This window comes from Electrona antarctica (assembly GCF_951216825.1).
Source record: "Electrona antarctica genome assembly, chromosome: 6".
In the NCBI taxonomy this organism is placed as follows: Eukaryota; Metazoa; Chordata; class Actinopteri; order Myctophiformes; family Myctophidae; genus Electrona; species Electrona antarctica.
In genome coordinates this window covers 17,953,954-17,978,566 of record NC_136811.1, presented here as the reverse complement: position 1 = coordinate 17,978,566, position 24,613 = coordinate 17,953,954, and the positions used below count along the sequence as shown (strand labels likewise).

The following is a 24,613-nucleotide window of genomic DNA, read 5'->3' as shown; positions in this document are numbered from 1 at the left end:
TGAGGCGACAGCACTACCGGTGCCACCCCTTTTTTTCTAACTGTATATTTGATGATTTTTATTTTGCAATTTGCATAGATGTGTGTATTTGCATGTCTTTAAATATTTTTGATGAATTGAAAGTGGAGGACCCTGATGAAAACAAATCTTTAGTGATTTTTCTGGTTTTACACACTTTTAGCATTTTTTTTTTGTATTTACCTGTACCTTCCTTGGAGTTTGGACTGTACCCATTCTGCAATCTGTTTCAATCAATCATTCAATCAATCAATTGTATAAGTTTTGAGAGTGTCACGTGACAAGGGTGGTGTGGTGGTGGGTGGTCCCATGAGACATTTTGGCTCCAGCAGGGGGACGCTGGCTTGGCATGGAGCCAACATGGCGTCCATGTAGTGTGTAAACAACAACAGTATCGAGTCGAAATCAAGCTGGATGGATGCAGAGTGTGTGTCGGCCTCCTGGTAGCTCCTCGCGCACTCCGCGTCTCTGGGAATATTTTTTACCAAACCAACACCAGTAATGTGATTTCATAACGATGTACTGAAGGTGTGTCTGGTGAGTAAAGAACGTTGTTTTAAAAACCCGCACAGAATGTGCCGATGTTTGCTATTTCTGTGTCCCGTGTAGCCCGACGGGCTAGCTAGCTAGCTGCACTACTCCCCACAACTAGCGAGCTAATGTTAGCTAGCTGCTGTAAAGTAACTAAGTATATTTACTAACGTAGGCTACTGTACTTAGTAAGTACGTAGTATGTAAGTAGGCATTTCTGCGTTTACTGGATTATATCCAATTGTCAGTGCTTTTATTTCCATCCCACTACATCTCAAAGGCAAATATTATATTTTTATTCCACTACAATTATTTAGAAACTTTAGTTACTAGTTTACTTTGTAGATTTTGATTATTGCAACACATAATATTTAGCCATATGCATTTCGGCCATTTGAAAATGGCAGATCTACAAGCTGCGACGCATTGTGAGCTTGTAGATCTGCTATTTTCCAAAGATTATCTTAGACATTTCATATATTGGAAAACTTGAAATGGGACATTCTGCACTATGAGTACTTCTACTTTTGGTACTTTAAGTATATGTTGATGCCAATACCAATACTTGGTACTTTTACTCACGTACTTTTTGAATTCCGGACTTTTACTTCTAACAGAGTATTTCTACATTGCAGTATTGATACTTTTACTTAAGTAAAAATGTGAGTACTTTTTCCACCACTGGCTAGCTGTAGCTAGCTAGCTGTACACACAGCGTTAGTTAGTGACGGGTGCAGCTGGCAACATGCTACTAACTAGTTCCGTAAAAGTGTGCGTTTATTTATCGATACAAACAAAGTGTTTGTTGATTACGTCGAGCGAGCTAGCGTTGCATCGAATTTAAACGCTGGTGTGTGTGTGTTAGCTTCGTGCTAATGTTGCTAATGCTAAACCTAACGCGCTGATTTTTTACGAGCTCGTTGTGGCTTTGAACACGTTTATCTGGACAACACACACACACAGATCAGGGCAACTAACGTGTTGTTTTATTGAGTCGCGACTCGCTACTAACCTTTCTTTATTTTTTATTTATTTGTAAATGGCCGTCGTAGTGCATACGAATTAATTAATGCTGGTGTCAAACAAGGTTTCATGTATTTATGCGAGTCCAGGGCATATATGCCACTGGTATTGATACTGTCTAATACATTAAACACCTCCTTTAAAAAGAAACACAATTGTGCCCCCAAAAAATGGGTCATAATTTTGTCAGGTGAATACAACGCTATTTTCTCTCGAACGAAAGGCAACCCAAAAAATTAACAGATCTACAAAAGCTAACACAACATCGGACACACACCGTCGTACTGCGGTGTATAAATGTGCTACTTCAGTTCATTGCCATGATGTACACAACACTAGATAGGATAGAAGCAGCCAGGCTACATGAGAAACATCTGTACAGCAACACTAGATTTTTTTGAGGGGCCTCCAGCTTTGAGGATCTGTTAAAACACAAACATTGAAGACAAAATTGTGTAAACACAAACATTGAAGACAAAAGTGAGGACAGAAATTGTGATTGGCCAGAATGAGATGATGTATGATGATAAGAGTGCACTCACTTCACACGGGTGTGATTTTTATAATGGGGTGAATCTAGAGTTGCAATACCCTACATTGACAGCCCATTGATTAAACAACGTTGCTGCATTATGTTCAGATTCGAAACTGGTGGTAAGCAGGGCCGTTCAGTGACATCTGACGAGTGCTTCCAAACTCCCAACACCTAAGAAAAAATTATCACGGCACAGAATTTCTTGACAGAAAGTAGCTCATAACATGTCTACGCTACGGTGGATTTTTATGAAGCATAGATAAGAATAAAGATAATGCTTGCCTTACAGCTGCCATGTTGGTGAGTTTCACGTCGTTTAATACAAGCACATTGGAAATTTCTATTTGGATTAATGGGCTGTCAATGGAGGCTATTGCAACTCTAGATTTCATTATATAGAGATTCCACTATTATGTTCTTAGCTTACGCATGTTTCTTGAATACTACTTTTTATGTATGTTATGTATTGCCATGCTTTTTGTTCTTGCCTAATGTAAATCACTCTGGATTAAGAGCGTCTGCCAAATGCCTAAATTGTAGATTCATCCCATTATAAAAAAGACATCTAGTGTTGCAAATTGCGCCTAGAGGTGATATAAGGCGGCAGGCTAGCAGCAGCACCATACTCGAAGCAGGCTAGCAAGGTTGTATAATTAAAAATGTTCTCTCAATGTTCCTGTGTGTGTATGAAACAAGGATCCATGCTTTGATTTTTTTTTTTGCAAGGAGAAATGCCTACTGCAACTGCAAGGGGGAAATCAAAAGAGCACCAACACACATTTACCCCACCACAAACACCACACCCACCCACACACGCACACTGGTTATGGCTTCACATTAACCCACATTAAGACCTGAGGCTGCTTCTACAAATGCCTTCTAAATCAGTAATTCTCCCACATTCACACACAACTTTAAAATAAGGCAGATGTAAGGCACAAAGTGCCGCACTGCGAGCTTGTACATCTGCTATTTTTGAATAGCCAATGCAAAACAATTAAAATTACACCAGCTTTGTATGGGTTAATTCTTGGTTTCACATCAAGCAAGGAAAGGAAGAATAGAATATGGGATATGTGAAAAATGAAAACGATGCACAGAGAGTTTTAAACAAGAATAAATTATTCATTGGCACAGATTTCAAGGAGGTTGGAAATTAAAGGAGCACACAAATCATTCTTAAGGTGGAGCTATTTCTTCCAGAAATCACGTCCAGGCGAATAACTAAATGTGTCTTGATTGTGGAGGTCCAAAAAAACATTTAGTTTTTTTCATTGGCTTCAGATAAAGCAAGGAATGAAGGGGTATAAAGTGGGTTAGGTTTTCGATCATAAGTAAAATAAAGGCAAGACGATCACCTGGTTTTCTCTGTCGGCATCTGTTTTCAGCTTTATTGTCACATCATCACATGCATAAATAAGTGGCTGAAATCATCTTTTGTAGAAGAAGTTCTCCTCATTTGAAGTAGTTTTCAGGAAAGGGAGTAGTAGAGATAGAAGGAACTAGGAAAACGGGTCCGGCGGAGTATCTCGAAACATCTTTTTCTCCATCGTCAAACAAAAGCATCAAAAGTAGCAGATATACAAGCTTGAAAGAGCTTGTTGATCGACTGCTACTTTTTCTATTTTTTTATTTGAATCCTGAACAGTTTTGGAAATATGAGGTTTCCATCCGACAGAGAAATAATATAAACATAATACAACAAGGAGGTCTGTTGAAAGCAGGTCTATATTGCAGGTCTGTTTAACATTTGAGGAGATGACAAATAACTTAAGTGTACTCACTCAAAATCTTCAGTTATTAACTCTGGACTCGAGTGTAAGTGTACACCATGTAACCAAATGGACCCTTTTCATGTGCCCATTTGGTTAGATTTGAAGTTGAACACTTGCAGAGTTACAGATATATAAGGGTTAAATTGGTTCGTAACATGAATGCTGGAGTGTTTACTAGCTACTTATTCCAGAATATAATGTGGAATTAACTTGCACTATATTATTTATTTATTTACATCATATATGTGTGCACAAACTTTGTCCTACACAAACAAATTCCCATTGACAATGAATGGACAATTTTATGTCATAGTGTCTGAGCAAATGGACATACTAGTAGTGTCTATTTTATGTTATGATGATGTACGATGATAAGAGCACTCCTCACTTCACACAGCTGTGATTTAAAAATGTATATCATATGGATTTTTATTAGGATGGGATTGTGGATTATGTTTTACAGTAGTTCATGTCGGTAATGTTTTGTTTGTTTAAGGGTGGAATCACTATCAGGGAGGGAGGCATTTGGGTACAAACTAAAGGTGACAGTAGTTTCTACTGTCAGCCGTCCCAGACGGTTGCTTGTAATGTTGGAAATCTAGACATTTTTAACAGACCCAACTGAACTGCTGCATTCAGTGCTGCAAGTCAGTCCGGCTGAGATAGCATTATAAATCTTATGTAATTTAAGAAACACTGCATATGGAAAATGTTATACCTAACATTATTATACCACTGAACCAGCAACAACATTTGAACATAATGTTCTCTTTGTAATTTTTCCCAGCCAAGTATGCTACATGCATTACCATCTGGCATGCTGTTAGAATGTAATATATGGCAGTGTGGCAGGTGTAGCAGACTACGCTACACTAATACTGTACATCACAGCGCTGTAGTCTGCTACACCTGCTGCCTCACCCACATACATCATGCTGTGGCCAACAGCCCCTCCACTGCACTCCGTTGTGAACATAAACGAGCTATTCCTGAACCACCTCTGGCCATTCTGCAGTGCATCTAAAGTGCTTTCCAAACGAATTCTGCCGACCAACATATTTGACCGTTAAGCCAGCTATTAATTGTGTCCTTTTTGGTGTCTCTTCTGACCTCAGAGTGTCGTCCCACAGACAGGTGGTAGATTAACAGTGTCTCTTCTGTCCTCAGATTGTCGTCCCACAGACAAGTCTCAGATTAACAGCCATGTCCTCACAGCAGAACATCAGCTCCGCCTCCAACAGTCCCACCACCACGCTGGGCTCGCCCTTCTCCGTCATCAGCCCCTCCCTCGGCGGCTCCCCCGTCGGCTTCGGGCCCATCAGCAGCAGTCAGGTGAGGAGATGTTTTATATCGTAGCTACCGGGTGGAATAACCTTGCGTTATTCATTCAATTTAGATCTGAAGACGATTCTACAAATGACTCCTAAATCAGTAGTTCTCCTACCTAACCTTTATTGTATTTCAAAAGCTTGTAGCGTGGCAAGACGTGGCTTTCCTGTGAGCTCCTTTTATCTGCTACTTTTGAATAGCCAACGCTAAAATCTAAAATGACACCGCCTTGGTTTGATGGGTTAAAAATAAAATAGTGGAAATATCCGCTCTGAAAGCTCACAGCAACACTTATTTTGTGTGAGACTATTGTATGATGATGATGAAGTAGTAGCCTGGCATTGCCAGACCGATCACGTGGGGTCTCTCACATGTTCCTCAATGATTGTGTGAATGATCCCATATGATCAATCAGTCTGGCAATGCCAGGATAATGAAGTAGGGCATTAATTTACAAACGAACACATACAAATGTTGAAATATGGAGATGCAACGTTTCTGCCTGACAGCGGCGATATGCAAAACCTTTTGAGACTGAACAAACGGAACCAAACGGACGCGTAAGGGTTGATTTTGATTATAAGAGCAAAGTGTTCAGCTACATGGTTCCGGATGGAATCAAGTGCATGCATACTATTGCCGAACCCGCAGTAGAGAAATACACACACACACACACACACACACACAAATATCACAGTCTGTACGATTGCAATTCAAAGCAGAGATGTTTGTCCTTTGTCTCCATAATGTACAGATCAATTCTTCAGTGTCTGTTTCGGCAATGCACGGCATCAGCAGCTCTGAGGACGTGAAGCCGCCGTTTGGCTTGAGGCCCATGTCTGCTCACAGCCCGGGCATAATGCTCTCACAGAAGAGACTGTGTGCCATCTGTGGGGACCGCTCCTCTGGTGAGTGAGGCCAATTAGAGCGATGATGACACATTTATTTAACAATCCACAGACAGTGGATTGTTAAAGAGATTTCAAGTTTGCTTTTCTTTTTTTTGTATTTATTTATTCATAATTGAATCAATAAATAGTGCAAATCTTCTGTGTCAATCTAAATAAATAAATCGCTAAAACGAAATTAATTCATGACAAAAACAAGCATAACTAGAATTACCAGATAGTATAAGAATGCATCAGAATGCATAGATTTCATCTATAGAGTTCATCTTATCTAATGCATGGCAATTACACCCCAAGTTCATACTATTACCTAATGGGAGTATTAATGAGAGCGGGCAGGATAACAACTTGAACCCAGTGTCCCTATTATGGGGTGAACATTAGGGCAAAAATCGCAGATCGCTTGCAGGATGTTCAACTATAGTCAACACAATGTCTAGCTGGGTCAAACACGCATGCAGGGGTTTTATGGCTCTATTCTTAACATTACATCCATGAGCAGCTTTCTCCAGATGAAAAACATTTTACTTTAGACAGGACATAATAATACCCTTTTAGCTATATAAAAGACCTCACAAGTTGGGTGTCTACGTCTTTCTCAGAGGAAGTCCCTGGTTGTGTGGTTATAATATAAATATTAATTCAATCATACTGTAATTACACAAATATGAACTTTGTATTTTTGTATAAATGGACAAACTAATTCTTCTTAAAGAAAGAAAACGGACTCCTGACTTGGGCTTGGTGCTCTTCACCTTCTCTGTTACATATTCTGTAATAACATGATCAAATATAATGAGAGCTGTTCATTTATGTGAAAGGAATGAAGCTGCTTCTTATGGGCTATATCAATATGTATTATTGAGACCATTATAATTCACACACAGGATGAGTTAACTGTGTGCCTATTTATCCATCATTCTGTTGTAATAACTTAAGTATGATCAGTATAATACAACATAACCTTTGAATCCCGATACAGCCTGTTCTGTGACTACAGATGGTGCAGAACAAGCCTGGTTTCTACCTCGTCGCACAGCGGTGTCACACGGTTAACATAGGCGATCTACAAGACCACAATGCGGAGCGGATTCGATGCGTTGAGGGCTTGTAGATCCGCGGCTCTGTTGTTGGACTGGTTGTTGGCTTGTAGCTTCTCACGGAGTGTACCGGCTGCGTTCAAAGCGTACTGCATTTTGATGCCACTCAAAATAACAATGTCTTGAAATATGCAAGTAGACTTGCAGCATTGCAGAGAAAGCATGAAAGAAATTAAAACATGTTTTGATAATTTAATGGTTAAGTAAAACCGGTTTGACCGCATCGTTTGTGTTTCCAGGGGTGTCACGGCAGATCATCAACTATCTACCTACAGTACCTCATTGACCGCCATGTAGTGGTGGCTTAGTGTGGCGCAGGCCGCCATGCATTATAAGTCAATGTATTATAAGTCAAGGCTCTTCACCCATTTAGGCCTGACGTTGAAATTTTAAAAAAAAAGTTTTCTAAATCATGACAATTTTCGGAAAGATTTGAGGCACATTTTAACGATTTAAAAAAAATAGCAGACCTACAAGTTTGTAGATCTGCTATTTTTCAATAGCTAAATTATAACATTACATAATGTATGTAACCACCAAAAGGGGTTCCCGCTCAAAATGGGTTAATACACATTCTGTGCCAAAACGTTTTGATACGTTTTTAGCAGCACACACTGAATCATGGGTGATTGACAAGTGCAAGTACACATCTTTTGTTTTCTTAACAAGTGCTCTGACAGAAGTAGGCTAGGCAACTGATGCAAAACTCGGAGGTGCAGCTCAATCACAAAGCAGAAACAAATGTAAATCTTTTATATAAAGTAGAAAAGTAGCCGTGTATTTAGGTTAATAAAAAAAGGGCCAAATATTTCTACTAGAGATGTCCCGATACTGTATCGGTATCGGAAAAATATCTGTATCGGCCCTTATTTGTCATTTCGGGTCATATATTACGTCTAACATCGTCTTCTGTTGTTTCTAGGTTGAACTAATTCTCCTCTACGGAGCCTCAATTGACATCTTCACTAACCTTTCAATTCCTCAACATTGTAGGGAAACACTACGGAGTGTACAGCTGCGAAGGCTGCAAAGGCTTCTTCAAACGCACCGTGCGCAAAGACCTGAGTTACACATGCAGGGATAACAAAGAGTGCCTGGTGGACAAGCGCCAGCGCAACCGCTGCCAGTACTGCCGCTACCAGAAGTGCCTGGCCATGGGCATGAAGAGAGAAGGTACAGTAGCAAGGAGCTGGGCTAGGGCACTGATTCTCAACGTGGGCTCCACGGACGTCCAGCATATTATTAGTTAATAGTAGATCTTGTAGATCTGCTATTTCTGAAATCTGAAAATACTCATTTGGGGGTCCCTGCTATGAAAATGTTTGAGAACCACTGGGCAAGGGTTCATGTTGTAAGGCTGTAGTGTAGACGAACCAGGTCATTGTGGCTTGTGGAGGCTCTGAAACGAGTTGTTTTTACCGTGAGCCGACCAAGGAAAGAACACAACACAACAGGAATGTTTAGGAGGGGAAACCTTTAATACCTGAAGTGTCCTCACAGTAGCTGTTCAACTGAAGCCAACTCGGAGATGGGATATTGTTTAAATGGCTTGGCTCATTGTCAGCTACACCGATTCCAAAATAACCTAATTAACAGATTTAGATAATTGAGCTGAAATAGTACTGGATTCGTGCTTTTGTAATGTATTGGTGGGGGTTGGAGTTTAGCCAACAAAGGGGTAGAGATTGGGCTAGATTTATGTAACTAACCCCTTGATCTTACCTTTCCTTGTTTTTTCTCTTTTTATCCTCTTCCCTCCTTCCATAATGGTCCAAAATGAAGTGCCGCTACATTTATTGGTGATGAATAAGACGAGGGGTTCATGAATACAACTGGAAATCTAGACTGAAACCAAAACCGTTGAGAACCCCTGGTCCAGAGAAAAGATATTCCATGTTCAGGACAGAATAGTAGACAAATTAAAACATGACATTACAAACAAGGCCACAGGCCACATTTCATCAGAAATAATTTGTTTAAAGTTGAATACAAAATATGAAGACCAAATGCCAAACTACAACATTAATAACAAAACTAATAATGATGTTAAAAAATAACCCTCATGGTGCTTAAGCTACATTCAAGACAATAGAATGTATTAACATGCTAAAAATACAACACCCCCCAAAGAATAAAGAATAAATCATTAGTATGCTTGACGGTGGTATTTGTAAATGTCATTATGCCTGCAAATGACTTACCAGTTTTACCAGTTTGAGCCACTCTCATAGTTTGAATATCGTCTCTGCTGGGTGGAAACCTCATATGTCCAAAATTGTTACTTTTCTGGATTCAAATCTGAAAGCTTTTTGTGCCTCTAGATCTGTGTTTTTGTGACACTGTAGTATCTTTTAATGGGGTTTTTTATGCTGTAGTATGAAGTTAATTTACGAAACAAAACGTTGAATCTGGAGATAAGAGGTTTCTGCCCGACAGCAACAATATTCTTTGGCTGGGCTTTCTACGGTCTCGTTCGCAGTTCAGAAAGCAAGTTAAAATAACATAAATTGCGATGAGTCTGGCCTGTCTCTTTGCCCCTAGCATCTCGTTTTTACTTTCCTTTTCCTTAAACCTAACCCTAATCTGTGCGTTTCTTTGACTTCTGTCTTCATTATTTTGGATGAACTTCTGGCATTTTGTTCCACAGCATACTTATTATTAACCATCATAAAATAACCAGCAACAGTCTATTATTTTCTTAGTGATTAATCTATCGATTTTCTTTTTCGATTAATGGAAAAACACCAATTGTATTAACATACTCCATACATACAGTATTCTTAAAATGTGTATGTGTGTGTATGTGTATATATTTATATATACTGTATAGTGTATACACACACACACACACACACACACACACACACACACACACACACACACACACACACACACACAGTGCCTCTACCAGCTTGTAGATCTGGCTTTTTTGACACTTTTGAAATATATTCTTTGTACCCTAAAATTGATTATATTATTTTTTTAAATCAACAAAATCAGTTTAATTAGCCGTCAACCCTTCTTCCCGCCTTTATTTCTCTCATCTCATCTCCTCTCCTCTTACAACTCTTCCACATTAACAATGGTGTTTTATTCCTGTGTGGTTCTTTCCCCTTCCCTCTGTAAACCACCTGTGTGTTTGTGCTGCCCTGGTGAACTTGGCTGCCACAGCAGTGCAGGAGGAGCGGCAGAGGAACAGGGAGCGAGAGGAGGGCCTGGAGTGCAGCATGGCCGTCAACGAGGAGATGCCGGTGGAGAAGATCCTGGAGGCGGAGACGGCCGTGGAGCAGAGGACCGAGCTGCACACGGATGGAGGCTCCAACGCCAGCTCTGTGAGTGCTCTTTACCCACACAGGGCTCTGTGAGTGCTCTTTACCCTCACAGGGCTCTGTGAGTGGTCTTTACCCACATAGGTCTCTGTGAGTGGTCTTTACCCACATAGGTCTCTGTGAGTGGTCTTTACCCTCACAGGGCTCTGTGAGTGCCCTTACCCACAGGGCTCTGTGAGTGGTCTTTACCCTCACAGGGCTCTGTGAGTGGTCTTTACCCACACGGCTCTGTGAGTGCCCTTACCCACAGGGCTCTGTGAGTGGTCTTTACCCACAGGGCTCTGTGAGTGCCCTTACCCACAGGGCTCTGTGAGTGGTCTTTACCCACAGGGCTCTGTGAGTGGTCTTTACCCTCACAGGGCTCTGTGAGTGGTCTTTACCCTCACAGGGCTCTGTGAGTGGTCTTTACCCACAGGGCTCTGTGAGTGGTCTTTACCCACAGGGCTCTGTGAGTGGTCTTTACCCACAGGGCTCTGTGAGTGGTCTTTACCCTCACAGGGCTCTGTGAGTGGTCTTTACCCACAGGGCTCTGTGAGTGGTCTTTACCCACAGGGCTCTGTGAGTGGTCTTTACCCACAGGGCTCTGTGAGTGGTCTTTACCCACTAGGTCTCTGTGAGTGGTCTTTACCCACAGGGCTCTGTGAGTGGTCTTTACCCACAGGGCTCTGTGAGTGGTCTTTACCCACAGGGCTCTGTGAGTGGTCTTTACCCTCACAGGGCTCTGTGAGTGGTCTTTACCCACAGGGCTCTGTGAGTGGTCTTTACCCACAGGGCTCTGTGAGTGCCCTTACCCACAGGGCTCTGTGAGTGGTCTTTACCCTCACAGGGCTCTGTGAGTGGTCTTTACCCACACAGGGCTCTGTGAGTGGTCTTTACCCACACAGGGCTCTGTGAGTGGTCTTTACCCTCACAGGGCTCTGTGAGTGCTCTTTACCCACACAGGGCTATGTGAGTGGTCTTTACCCACACAGGGCTCTGTGAGTGGTCTTTACCCACACAGGGCTCTGTGAGTGGTCTTTACCCGCGCAGGGCTGTCACCATTACACATTTAACTGACCTAATAGCTGATCTAGAAGTGACGCGTTGTAAGCTTGTAGATCAGCTATTTCAGCTTTTTTTGACCGGCTATGTACAGCTTTGTGTGTATGTCTGTCCGTATTAGCTGATTGGCTGAACACGGAATGTGATGTATGATAAGAGTGCCACTCACTTCACACAAGTGTGATTTAAAAAAAATATATACCGTATGAAAATATTTCAACATAGAAACGATTATCTCAAATAATTGCGATTAGATTATTATGTAATAATTGTGACAGGCCATGTGACAGACATTTACCTGCAGTGTTCATGTTGTTGACTAAAACATCAGCTTTCAGACGGCTAAAATACAACAAACTAAAAGGTGTGTTATTCAAAAGACTAAAAGCGAGATGTTTGGGGTCATTTTAACATCTACTCTGGCTTTTGTGTTTAACTCCAGACAGCTTTTAATCGTTTACCCGCCAGGAACATAGGAATTTTAAAACGTAGAATCTTGTAGCCTGCCACAAACGGAAAAGCCGTTTTAACAGCGATGTATTCATTAATGCATGTTTTAATACGATCGTATCGAAATCTACCGTCAGTTAGCTTTGTTATGCTTCTGACACAATGGGCGCGGCCATTTTGAAAATGCGCGCGCATCCACTAACATTGTCGGCTCTGTTTTCAGACGGCTTTATCTCACAGAAGCGACATTGCAGAGGACGCTTTGTCCCAGACAAGCGTTTTCAACGGCCTGTAGCAGGCGCTGTGATACTCGCGGTCCACTTTTTCCACCACCGACCGAGAGAACGAGCACCAGCTTCGTCAACACACACGGAATGGTTTCATAGTAAAATGCGATTACGGATATTTGGCTCTTCAAAGTAAGTGTCACGCGTTATTAAACCATGGCAATACGCAATCGAGGGATTAATTAATGGCGGCAGGCTAAGAGTTAACAATGCCTCGATTCAGTATTATTTTGTTGATATTCAATTTATTAAACCATTGCATCGCTTCGTGCCACGCTTCGAGCTTGGGGATCTGATACTTTTGTATGACACTGATTGTAGCATGATAAAGTAGGGCATTAATAAAACAAATCCCTCTACAAGCTCAGAGCATGAGCTTGTAGAGCTGCTATTTCCCACTGAATGTTGGTCTATTAATATGACGTGGCCAGAGTAGGAACGCTAGAGGGTTCATGTGGTTAAAGCCCGGCTCCGTTTTAGAGTTTAATATAAAAAATGTTTTATTATGATGTTTCTTTTGTATTTTGGAGGGAAATATGTGTTTAACCCATTCAGGCCTGACGTCGAAATAAAAAAAACGTTCGCTCTGAAAGAATATATATTCAAAGATTTGTGCCGCATTTTTACGATTTTTCAAAAATAGCAGACCTACAAGTTCATAGGCGCGCTATGAGCTTGTAGATCTGCTATTTTTCAATAGCTAAAGTATAACATAATGCTTAGTTAAAACACAAAGGGGTTCCCGCCCAAAATGGGTTAAAAGCTATAATATGACACAGATGCGTCCTCAGGTCTAAATGGGTTAATAAGTGAAAGATCAGCTTTATGGGTAAGTATCCATTTTAGATTGATGGTTGTTAGTTGTGTGCTTTGGTCTTTCAGCCCCATGATGCCGTCACTAACATCTGCCAGACTGCAGACAAACAGCTGTATGCCTTGGTGGAGTGGGCCAAGAGGATCCCTCACTTCTCTGAGCTGCCTCTGGATGACCAGGTCATTCTCCTGCGTGCAGGTAGGTGGCGCTCATTCACAACACAACAGGGTGACGCGGTCAGATCTGATTTTCAATTTCAATTAACCCAGTGGTTTTCAACCAGTGGTCCGGGGACCATCAGTGGTCCCCAGTTAAATGATGGTGAGTTCGTAACCAAATGGACCCTTATAGATCTTTAACTGTTGCGCGTGTACAATGAAACCAAATGGACCCTTATGGGTTCGTTTTACGGTCAAGAGTTAAACTATTGTTAAACATCTGCATTACTTAATTTACAATTAGTCTACACAATTAGAGAATGTAGAAGAATTGTTATTTTGATCAATGTTTGCCTGCTATCTCTCCTAATGGTACCACTACATTATGGAATTCTGGACAAAACAACAAACAAAATATTCAGTTTTGGGTCTGAGCGGCTAAATGATAAATCTCATCAAATGGTGTTCTGTGGCTCAAATGCAGAATAAATAATGGGCCTTGATATGAAAACGTGGTCCATTAAAACCGGGAAAGCATTTGTCATTTCAGATTTTGTGGTTGGATATGGAAAAATAGCAGATTTACAAGCTCGCACTGTGTCACTTTGTGCAATGGTGCAAGCTTCTACATCTGCTATTTTGTAACATCAAAAAATCACAAAAAATCTTGTAAGTTTGGGAACTAGTGATTTAGGTTTCACACCGTAATGTGTTAAACCTTACATACTTAGTTGACCGGGGTGCCTCAAGGCTCTATACTAGCTCTGCTTCTTTTAGTTTTTATTAATTCAACCCTCGGTCTACACCACATTTATTTGCCAAAAATAGCCGATCTACAAGCTCACAACGCATCACAACAAGCATGTAGATCTGCTCTTTTCGTCGAACTTTTGCTATTTCCAGATATCGTCTCTTTTGGGTGGAAACCAGGAAACCTCATATGTCCAAAACTGTTACTTTTCAGGATTCAAATTCAAAAACAGATCGACAAGCTCGAGCTTGCAGATCTGCTACTGTTCTGTGTGAAGCTGTAGTATGATAACTAGGGCACTAATTTATGATGAAACACAAAAGGTTAGAATATGGAGATAAGAGGTTTCTGCCCGACAGCCACGATATACAGAACTAGCATAAATTACCCTGAAGGGAAAACAAAATAATTAAACAACCCTTCATACAGTAGGAATTGATGACAGTACAGCCATACACCAGCCTGGTAAACTCAGTGGCTGGACTTATTTTGCATCTCCTGTCCTCTTATTGTTGTAAACCACAGTATTTTGTTACTCCATGTGTATTGTACTGCGGGCATGAGAAGATCCCAAACTGTATTGTTTTATTCTTGGAAATTGCAGTACATGGTTACTTAGAATTATATTACAGGAGCTGAAGAACCCACGATACCGGTTAGATGGCTGGAGTGTCCTCAGGCTCATCTGAACCAGTGGTTCTCTCTTTTTCTTTTTTCTTTTTTCCCCCTTATGTCAACTTAGGATCTCCAAATTTACATGGATTTGGCTGCGGATCCCCATCTGAAAATATGTTTCGCCCGGGGACACATGGCTGATGTATGAAGGGGTTAAATTGGTTAAAGCTGGACTATATGTAGGACCCGGTGTCCCGGTGTTGACATTTATTTTTATACCATTGAGCTAATAGAGCCTGCCTGAATTGAAGCTTGACCATCAGGTCAAACATTCCTGTCAGATCCTGTGTCTAGGGTGAGACCTCATGACCGTTGACACGATCGAAATGTCTCAATAGAAGAGCAGCGAGACAACATATAGCCACCTCAAATGTATAAGTTATATTGTGTAAACATATTCTACCATACAGATTGGACAAAATGCATCAACATAGTTAGTGCCACTTTACACTCTTTGAGAACCAGTGATCTAAAAGGATGAGTCTTGTTGTTGTTGTTTTTTTATTTTATATATTCTAGGTGGTGGTGCTTTTACAATCAAAAAATTTCTAGATTTGATTTTGATTTATTTATTAGATCCCCATTAGCTTGCTGTGAGACACAGCAGCTATTCTTCCTGGGGTCTTAAAACATATCATTACATTATTTATTTTATATTATTACATACATTTACATACAACATTCATCCAACACACAATACAACACAAAACTCATGATCCGTCTACTACATTGATAGCTAGCTCCACAGTACAATTAAATCTTCAACATTGATAATAAAGTAAATATACATTATAATGGGATATATACTATAATATATAATATACACACTAACAATATCTAACACACAATATATAATATAATATATATATATATATATATATATATATATATATATATTATATCACAGCTCACATGCATCTCCTTCACATCTCCTGAGTGAACAAAAACAACTTCAGCTTGATTATTTCTAAAACGGCAGACATGTTGCAACGCGGTTCTGATCAAAACATTTTATTTTATTTTGAAGAAGCTTTGACAAAAACTGTTGATTCTTGTGTGCTATGAAGACAGGAGGAAGACTGTTTCTAATGCTATTTACACACACGGGCACCAATGCACATGAACTGTTTCTGATGCTATTTACACACTCGGGCACCAATGCACATGAACTGTTTCTGATGCTATTTAAATGTCCCTATTCCATTTCCCTGCCCAGGGTGGAACGAGCTCTTGATTGCGTCCTTCTCTCACCGCTCCATTGCTCTGAAGGACGGCGTCCTGCTGGCCTCAGAGCTGCACAGGGACAACGCACACAGTGCAGGGGTGGCAGCCATCTTTGACAGGTACATGCATGAAAGTTCAGTCTCAGACTGATTTCACTCATTTGGATTCCATAGAAGCCAGCATGTGTTCTATAGAAGCATGTTGCACCGCCAAAAAATTGCTGATCTACAAGCTCAGAGCTTGTAGATTTCCCGGACACTGTCTGGAACTTGCAAAAATAGCTCTTTATTGGGTTGATGTTTCAGTCATTAGACCTTCAGGACAGACCAGGTTTTGGATATTTCGTATAAAAGCAAAGGTTAAAGCCTCACCTGGTTGGCAATATGTAGAACAGCAAGATCAATGTTACTAAAACATAATTCTACATATTATGCTAATAGTTTAGGAAACACTGCTCTAGTGTGTGGGGCTCCATTCACGATGTTTCACAAATTGCAGATTAGGACATGGCCTGACACAATCAGGTCAGTCGTAAGTCTTTATTTTGCTTTAATCCATGCAGGAACACCGACAGAAACACCTTTCAGCTGCTTTAACCACTTTACAACTAGACCAAACCTTGTCATATTAGTGGTGTCATGCAAAATATAGCCAATCTACAACCTCGAGGCGCGTTGCATCGCTCAGCTTTCTTTTTTTCCCCTCTCAATTTATTAGTTGAGAATGTTCACCTTTTGCCCAACATGGGGACACCAGGTTAAAGTGGTTAACCTGTTTTCTTTTATCAGAAACATTTCCATTTACATATTATGTTCTTATGGATGATCTATCTTTAAAACAACCAACAACAATGACCATTATGTGTCATGACTTGTGACTTGACACATTTGACTGTTCATAAGTGTATTACTATGACTCAGACTGTGCTGCTACATGGAGGGATGGGGTTGCTGCTGAACAAACCTTGTGTGTTTTTGCAATGACGATAATCATCTTACCTTTCAACAAACTTTACCCAACACAGGGAGAGCGTGCAGAGTGCAGAGGTGGGCGCCATATTTGACAGGTAATCAATTATTTTTTACAATTTATATTTTGCGTTGGCCAGGTCAGGGTAATATTTCCCTGACCCGGAATTTGTATTTATTTTTAGAACATTTTGATACAGTATATAACACTTTGACCATATTCTAACTTTTTTGTGTTATTTTCATAAATTAATGCCCTAGTACTTGATCATACTACAGTGTCACACAAAAGCATAAAAAATAGCAGATCAACAGATCTTTATTATATTTAACAACAATGTAAAAACAAAGAACAGTGGGGCAATCGCTACCAAACTGGCCCAGACCTCATGGAAAAAATGTGTAATGAGGAAGCTCCTCAAATGCACAAAGAAAAACATTTAAGGGTTCTATGACACACTGCACGGTTCACCAAGCATCTTTTGATGGCAAGCAACAATAGAAGGGTGTCATCATACATGCAGCACATGTATGATGTGTTGCATGTCCTCGCTCAGGCAGCATGTTGACAGCCTTCGTTGTTCCTGGCCTTTTTCACATGTGGGTCCTTTTATCCCTTTCTTTTTCATAGGATGTTTTGTTATACACATGCTCCCCCCTCCCTCTCTCTCTCTCTCTCTCTCTCTCTCTCTCTCTCACGCACACACACACACACACACACACAGTATACACACATTCAAGAATGAACTTTAATGCAATTAAACAATAGAAAAGACAGGTTGCTTGTCTTTTGTCTGTTTATATTTGCTCTGTCTAGGCAAATATATACACACACAAATGAGAGCAAATAGCTATTTAACACTCCGGCCGCCCAAGGCGGAGAACTCCGTCGTTTCAAATAATTAGTCGCGTTAGAAGTAAGTAAGTACCTCAGTTTTGGCGATTCTCTTGCAAGTGGTTGCATGTTTTAACTCGACTCATAGCAAATCTTTGGTCTGAGCTAGAACACCAACATCAGAATAGCGTATACTATTGATGAGGTGTGGTACGTTCTGTGTGATCTGGAGGCGTTTAAGACGTGTTTGGAGAGGCGTCATACTTTAATAATAAGCATAAATAGGCCGAAATATCTCAAAGGGTATTAAAACATTTTTGAGTATGGAAGTCCTTTCAATGTAAGAGACCCACATGCTAGCTGTTGAAATGTGCACAGCTTTGTAGCAATGTTGTTTTCCTACAGCACCGTTTTACATATTTTCTCATTTAGTTTTTGTTTCTTTGTGTTTGACATGATTCAGGGTTCTTACTGAACTGGTCAGTAAAATGAGAGATATGCAAATGGACAAGACAGAGCTGGGCTGCCTCCGAGCCATTGTCCTCTTCAACCCAGGTAACTGATGATGAACAAAACTGTGTGTGGGTGCGTGCGTGCGTGCGAGGACCAAATCTTTTTTTAAAGATTTGTTTTTGGCTTTTCTGCCTTTATTGATAGATACAAGTGAAGATTGCACGGAACGTGCGCGTAGACTACTGTTATAATTACGATCTTCTCTGGCTCTTTTCTCGAAAACTACATTGCTGTCCGTTGTGCTGATCAGACATCCGAGGTTTGAATCTGATTTTCTGATTTTTCATCACGTGATTGAAATCTAAATGTTTCTTGAGAAAGATGGCTAGCGTGAACTAATGCTAAAAATTTTCATCACGTGATTGAAATCTAAATGTTTCTTGAGAAAGATAGCTAGCGTGAACTAATGCTAACATTAGCCTTTTCTTACAATGGAGATCTGCAGTTCAAATATGATTCTTTTTGGAGGGCACGACCTGAAATGTGTTTTGCCTGTGCAGATGCTAAGGGCCTGTCTAACACCAGTGAGGTGGAACTCCTCAGAGAGAAAGTCTATGCATCACTGGAATCCTACTGCAAACAGAAGTACCCAGAGCAGCAGGGAAGGTAAGAGACAACTACTTGCACTTTGTTCTCAACATGTGCTCAGCTCTGTCTGTCAAGGAGGCAACTACTTACGCCCATTTTTCAAGCTGCCTATGCCGCAGGGGTTCTCAACCAGTGGGTCGCGACCCCTCGGCAGGTCGCCAAATTATTTGGGGGGTCCCCAAATTATTAAAAAAAAAAAAGGTTTTAGTTTTTTGCAACTGAATGGCTGGAAAATGGAAATTAAGAGTTTACATAGTACGTGGTGCATGCATAAACTTTCCTTAATGATTATATCTGGTTTCAGTATTAATTTGATATATTTTCATTAAGGTTATTTTTGCAGTCGGTTTGTAATGGTGGTGGGGAGGGGGGGTGGTGGGGAGGGGGGGTGGGGTTCACGAGACATGGCCAAAGCATTTCCGGGGGTCCCCAGCCAAAAACATGAGTGAATCCACGTTATCAGTCTGGCCAAAGCCAGGCTAGAACGCTACAGCAGCGGAGATAGTTTTTTTGTTTTTGTCGCATTCCTAAGTCAATAATTTAATGACCAGCAGTGGTTCCTTCTGGAGACAGAAAGGAGACCTTTTTTAAAGGGGTACATTTTAACTCGGGCTTTTGTGAGCACCCCAGACCGTTTTTAAGTTGCTCAATTTAGTATTTAGATATGTGATATTAATTTGATCAAACACGCCCCCTTCCTATACAAACCGATTATAACTTCAAACTCCATTTTAACCATTCATCGAAAAACGTTGGATCGGATTAAAATGCTTTTTATTGAAGAATACGGAATGCACGGGTGCTTATACCTGCCCGTGCAAAATTCTAACATCCGTGGCCCTGGGGTGAGCACTTCATATTTGAAATAATCTGAACATTTATGTAGAATTTAACGTTGTAGCAAGGCACTCAAAACAGGGTATAGTTCCGCCAGGATGAGCCTCATTGTGAACCATGTCTGTTTCTCCCTCTGACATTTCCCTGTATTTTTAGTTTATTGAAATAATGTCATGGACATGTTTCCATCCAGTGCATGGCCTACTGCAGGCCTTGTTGACTAGATTTAGAAGAGAGTAGCTTTTGCTCCTGAAATGATCAATTATTCACATGGGAAAGTCGTATAAAAAGCAAGTCAATGGTCTGGCAGAGTAGAGTGGGTGGGGCTTAGCGAAGGCTCTATTTGTGTACTAGGTTTGGTGGTGATGTGTTTAAATTGTGTCCTACCTTTGGTGATGATGTGTTTAATTTGTGTCCTACCTTTGGTGATGGGTTTAATTTGTGTCCTAGTTGTGTCCTACCTTCGGTGATGATGGGTTTAATTTGTGTCCTAGTTGTGTCCTACCTTCGGTGATGATGTGTTTAAATTGTGTCCTACCTTTGGTGATGATGGGTTTAATTTGTGTCCTAGTTGTGTCCTACCTTCGGTGATGATGTGTTTAAATTGTGTCCTACCTTTGGTGATGATGGGTTTAATTTGTGTCCTAGTTGTGTCCTACCTTCGGTGATGATGGGTTTAATTTGTGTCCTAGTTGTGTCCTACCTTCGGTGATGATGGGTTTAATTTGTGTCCTAGTTGTGTCCTACCTTCGGTGATGATGTGTTTAAATTGTATCCTACCTTTGGTGATGATGGGTTTAATTTGTGTCCTAGGTTTGCCAAGCTCCTCCTCAGACTGCCTGCACTGCGTTCCATCGGCTTGAAGTGCTTGGAGCACCTCTTCTTCTTCAAGCTGATCGGCGACACGCCTATTGACACTTTCCTCATGGAAATGCTTGAAGCCCCCCACCAGTTGTCCTAGATAAGTGGGCGAAGCAGTACTGTGGTCGGGAGGGTGGGGGGTAGATAGATAGCTAGATAGATGTACAGTAGACGGACGGACGGACGGACGGATGGATGGATGGATGGGTGGATGCTGGGGGTCTCTGGGAATGTGCTGGAGTGAGACTGCACTTTTAGTTCTTTTGAAGATTCAGCGATATTGTCTCACTGCTGTCTGGGTTTCACTGTTTTCCAGTGCGCCACAGATTTGCTCTTTAGACCAAACCCAAGACTTGCCATGATCTATGAGGCTGGTGCTAACGTGTTTAATGTTAACTTCATGAGTAACTGAGATACAAAAATAAAAAAAATGTATTTTTTAAAACATTTAATTGGAACCTTTTTTTAGTTCCCTTTCTGGCTTACTGGAGCTAAAAATCTGGGTATACAATTTTTATAAAAGAAAAAACAATGCTTTTTAGACTCCCCCCAAATGATATGCTTCTATTAAATGTCTCATGGTCCCCAGAACCTATTTTTAAAAATGAAAGTAGCCTGGATCATGGATATGCAATGAGGACGTATTTCCTTATTTTTTTTTTATATGAGTTGTAATTTGAACCAGATATGACGTTGGGAGGGTGGGGTTATGAAAAGGTTTTAATGTCAATTCTTGGTAGAGTATATTACTGTACCAAGTGTTAACTGTGTACTGTGTCCAACCATTGCTCCTAAGTGTGTTTGTATCCATCCTTTGAAATGATTTTAAAAGGAGAAAAAAAACACACAAAACAAAAATAACTTGTGACAGTGAATCTGGGATACAAGACAAATGGGTGTTTTGCAAAACTGAACAAGGCCAGGCTTGTTTTGTCTGTGTTGAGTGAGGATTAGCTTTATTTGTCTGGTTAATATGCTATTAGTGTTTTATTTTACTTTGCTGTTTTGTAAAAAAGAAAAAGAAAGAAAGAAAAAAAAAATCTAATCACTTTGCAGTTAATGATTAGACTGCACTGCACACTTGCTAATGTACTATTTTTTAAAAACAAACAAAAATAAAAAACCTGATTAACCACTTGAGCCCTATTTTATGCTTTTCAAAAGTAGCGGGGAAAATAGCCGATATTGTAGATCGGCTATTTTTCCCCCCCGCTACTGTTGAAAAATGTTTGAATCTTTTTTTCTTTTCTTTTTTAAATCTTGGCCTAAAATAGGGACGACCAGGGTTAATGTGGTTTTAATTAAAAAAAACACGCTGCACCGGCCAGCGGTAAGGCGTGTTTGTACTGTGGTGCTATTGGTGCTATTCCACAAGAGAATCTGAAACGTCATTGGGTGCAGCCGTTCACCAAGCTACAAACTTAAAAAGAAATTATGCAAGAAAACGAAAATCCCTCAACGTTAGAAGAAAAAAAAATATGTAGCAATATATGAAAAGACAAAAAAATGACAACTATACCGCATAAGCTCTCTCTCTCTCTCTCTCTTTGCCTGTGAAGCCATTCAGGTTTTTTTTTTTTTTAACTAAGTGAAATTATTATCTGGTGGAAAGGGAATAACTCCAGTGTGTTAATTTATCTAAACAAGGTACTGTGCAAAATTGTTCAGGGAATAATAATAATATAAATATATATATATATATATATATATATATATATATATATATATATATATATATATATATATAGATTTGAATAATAAACAAAGGAGATGGACACATTGTGTAATAATTATTGACATGCCCTCCTCACTTGTAGTGTTCAGAGTTGTTTAGATTCAATCACATCTTATACGTTCACACTGGATTCCCTAAAGCTTAGTTTATCCTCCCGTCGCACCACTGCGTCGCCCGCTGAAAACGTCCTGGTTTGGAGAATGGGGTATTTTCCCCGAGCGACGCCTTAGCGACACCATCATGTGGGGCGGAAGTATAAATCTGGCTTAAAGAGTCTCATTCAAAAATAATCCTTCAGAACACTTTTGGCTTCTCTTTTTTTGGTGCTCACTTACGCTACTTATTTTTCCTGTTGGTTTATTTTGTTTTTTCTTCCCTTTCCTTCCATTTTTAGATAGCTGTGTTTGTTCATCTTAACTGTTTCTGCCTAGTTTATTAAAAAAACAACAATCATGTACACATCCATGACACCTGTGGGCATATAGGAAAAAAAAGTTAAAAAAGACCAAATAATGAGTTCTGTATGACAAAAAGCGTTATGTGAACATCCAACATCATGATCAAGTTGTAACTGAGCTGTCCTTACGTTGTTGTCATCCAACTCCATACGCTCTAGAAAACATTAGGTCGGTGCGTGTGAGTGACTTGCAGCATGGGTTGTGTGTGGACTAAAAAAGAAATAAAGAGGCTTAACTTTTCCCTTGCTTCTGACTTTCTTTTTTTTATTGATTATTTACAAGTTGCAAACGGCACAGCAAGTACAACTAGAAAAAGTGCTCCTCGGAGTGCAGATCTCTGCCATACCAGTTAGATTATTGATTATTGTGGACCAGCAATGTTCAGAATTCAGTCAGAATTGCCACCATGAGGCTGATTTGAAAAAGGTTTATTGGTAGTTTTTTGTCAAGCTAGTAGTGTGAATGCAAACTTTCACAGCAATTGAACAGAGGGCATTATTTGTCATATTTTATGAGAAAACTGGATACTTTGAAAGCCAATAATCATAGTTAAACAACATGAAATATAAGAAATAGCAGATACATTATTAATAACTACAGAGATTGTGTTCCAAACCACATTACATTTGGACAATCTGTAGGAGTATTATAGAAAAAAGTGGTGGCGCAATTTTCATGAAAAACTACTATAGTATGTCGTCGAAAAACATGATTTTCATCTTTTTTTATCGTCGAAAGCCATGAAAAGCCACATACCGTACTATTGTATGTCGTCAAAAAACGTACTATAGTATAGTATGTCGTCGAAAAGCATGATTTTCATATTTATTTTATCTGTGAAAACCATGAAAAACAACATAGCAGTGTTGTTATTATTATTTCTAGAGTGCTAATTCTATAAGCACACCTCACCTCACAATGCTTTCTGTCACCCTGTCCCACTGTGGGGGACAGTAACAGACACTGTTCTCTCTCTGTGGGGGACAGTAACTGACATGTCCCCCCCCCTTCCAAGCGCTACAGCAGCTTGGAAGATGCTGGTGACCACAACATACTATGACCAAATAGGATTTGGATGCAGACTAAACATTTTACAAGCACTGGCATCAAACTACCTCCGTAAAACATCCATCCATCTTCAACCGCGTAGCCGGAGTCAGGTCGCGGGGGCAACAATTCCAGCAGAGAGCTCCAGACTTCTTTTACCGTAAAAATGGGCAATGAAAATATGACCATGAGAGGATGAGACGTGCTTGAGAACTTCTTTATTGTGGTAATCGTACATGCTTTTGTTGTGGGCATAACACACAAGAGAAGCCTTCATGGTTGTATGGTGCTAGTGTCCAAGTTCCACGGTGATGTCATGGCACAGGCAGCAATGCATGTATGGTATTGGTGGGCTAATATCAAATCAGACAATAAAAAATATATATAGCCTATACTGAGTGCACTGAAATCATAGGCTTCCGATGCCTGATTCATACAGTTGGAGGCCATCGATATTGTCCTTTTCTTTTTGCTGAGGTTTGCGTGATCTGCGCAAAAGGACAGTACACCCATTTTGGGCGGGAACCCCTTTTGGTGTTTTAAACATTATGTTATAATTTAGCTATTGAAAAATAGCAGATCTACAAGCTCATAGCGCGCCACCGAGTGGCGCGCTACGAGCTTGTAGGTCTGCTATTTTTGAAAAATCGTGAAAATATTTATTTCAGAAAACTGGAGGATTTAGAAGGATTTTTTTAAATGTTGAGGTCAGGCCTAAATGGGTCAAATGATAAGGGACAATATCGGTGGCACCCAACTGTACTTTGTTGCATGCCATATCACACATTGAAGATAACCGATGTATAAGCTTGTCGTGTACATG

The 24,613-nt window shown here is 40.2% G+C and overlaps 1 protein-coding gene across 3 annotated transcripts; it reads left to right on the top strand.

The window, feature by feature from the left end:
* Positions 1-326: 326 nt before the first annotated feature.
* Positions 327-22,983, top strand: LOC306924829 (retinoic acid receptor RXR-beta-A-like). Of its 3 annotated transcripts, none has more exons than XM_079503486.1 (11): positions 327-555; positions 5,050-5,214; positions 5,966-6,119; positions 8,213-8,392; positions 10,394-10,551; positions 13,188-13,338; positions 15,941-16,067; positions 16,973-17,014; positions 18,215-18,306; positions 18,765-18,870; positions 20,503-22,983. In XM_079503486.1, the coding sequence occupies exons 2-11, from the start codon at positions 5,086-5,088 to the stop codon at positions 20,648-20,650; spliced, it is 1,287 nt and encodes a 428-aa protein (XP_079359612.1). In that variant the 5' UTR covers positions 327-555; positions 5,050-5,085; the 3' UTR covers positions 20,651-22,983. The 3 variants fall into 3 exon arrangements, with proteins under 3 accessions (XP_079359612.1, XP_079359611.1, XP_079359613.1); XM_079503485.1 differs by having other exon boundaries at positions 328-555; positions 10,391-10,551; XM_079503487.1 differs by having other exon boundaries at positions 329-555; positions 10,391-10,551; positions 13,209-13,338.
* Positions 22,984-24,613: the final 1,630 nt, after the last annotated feature.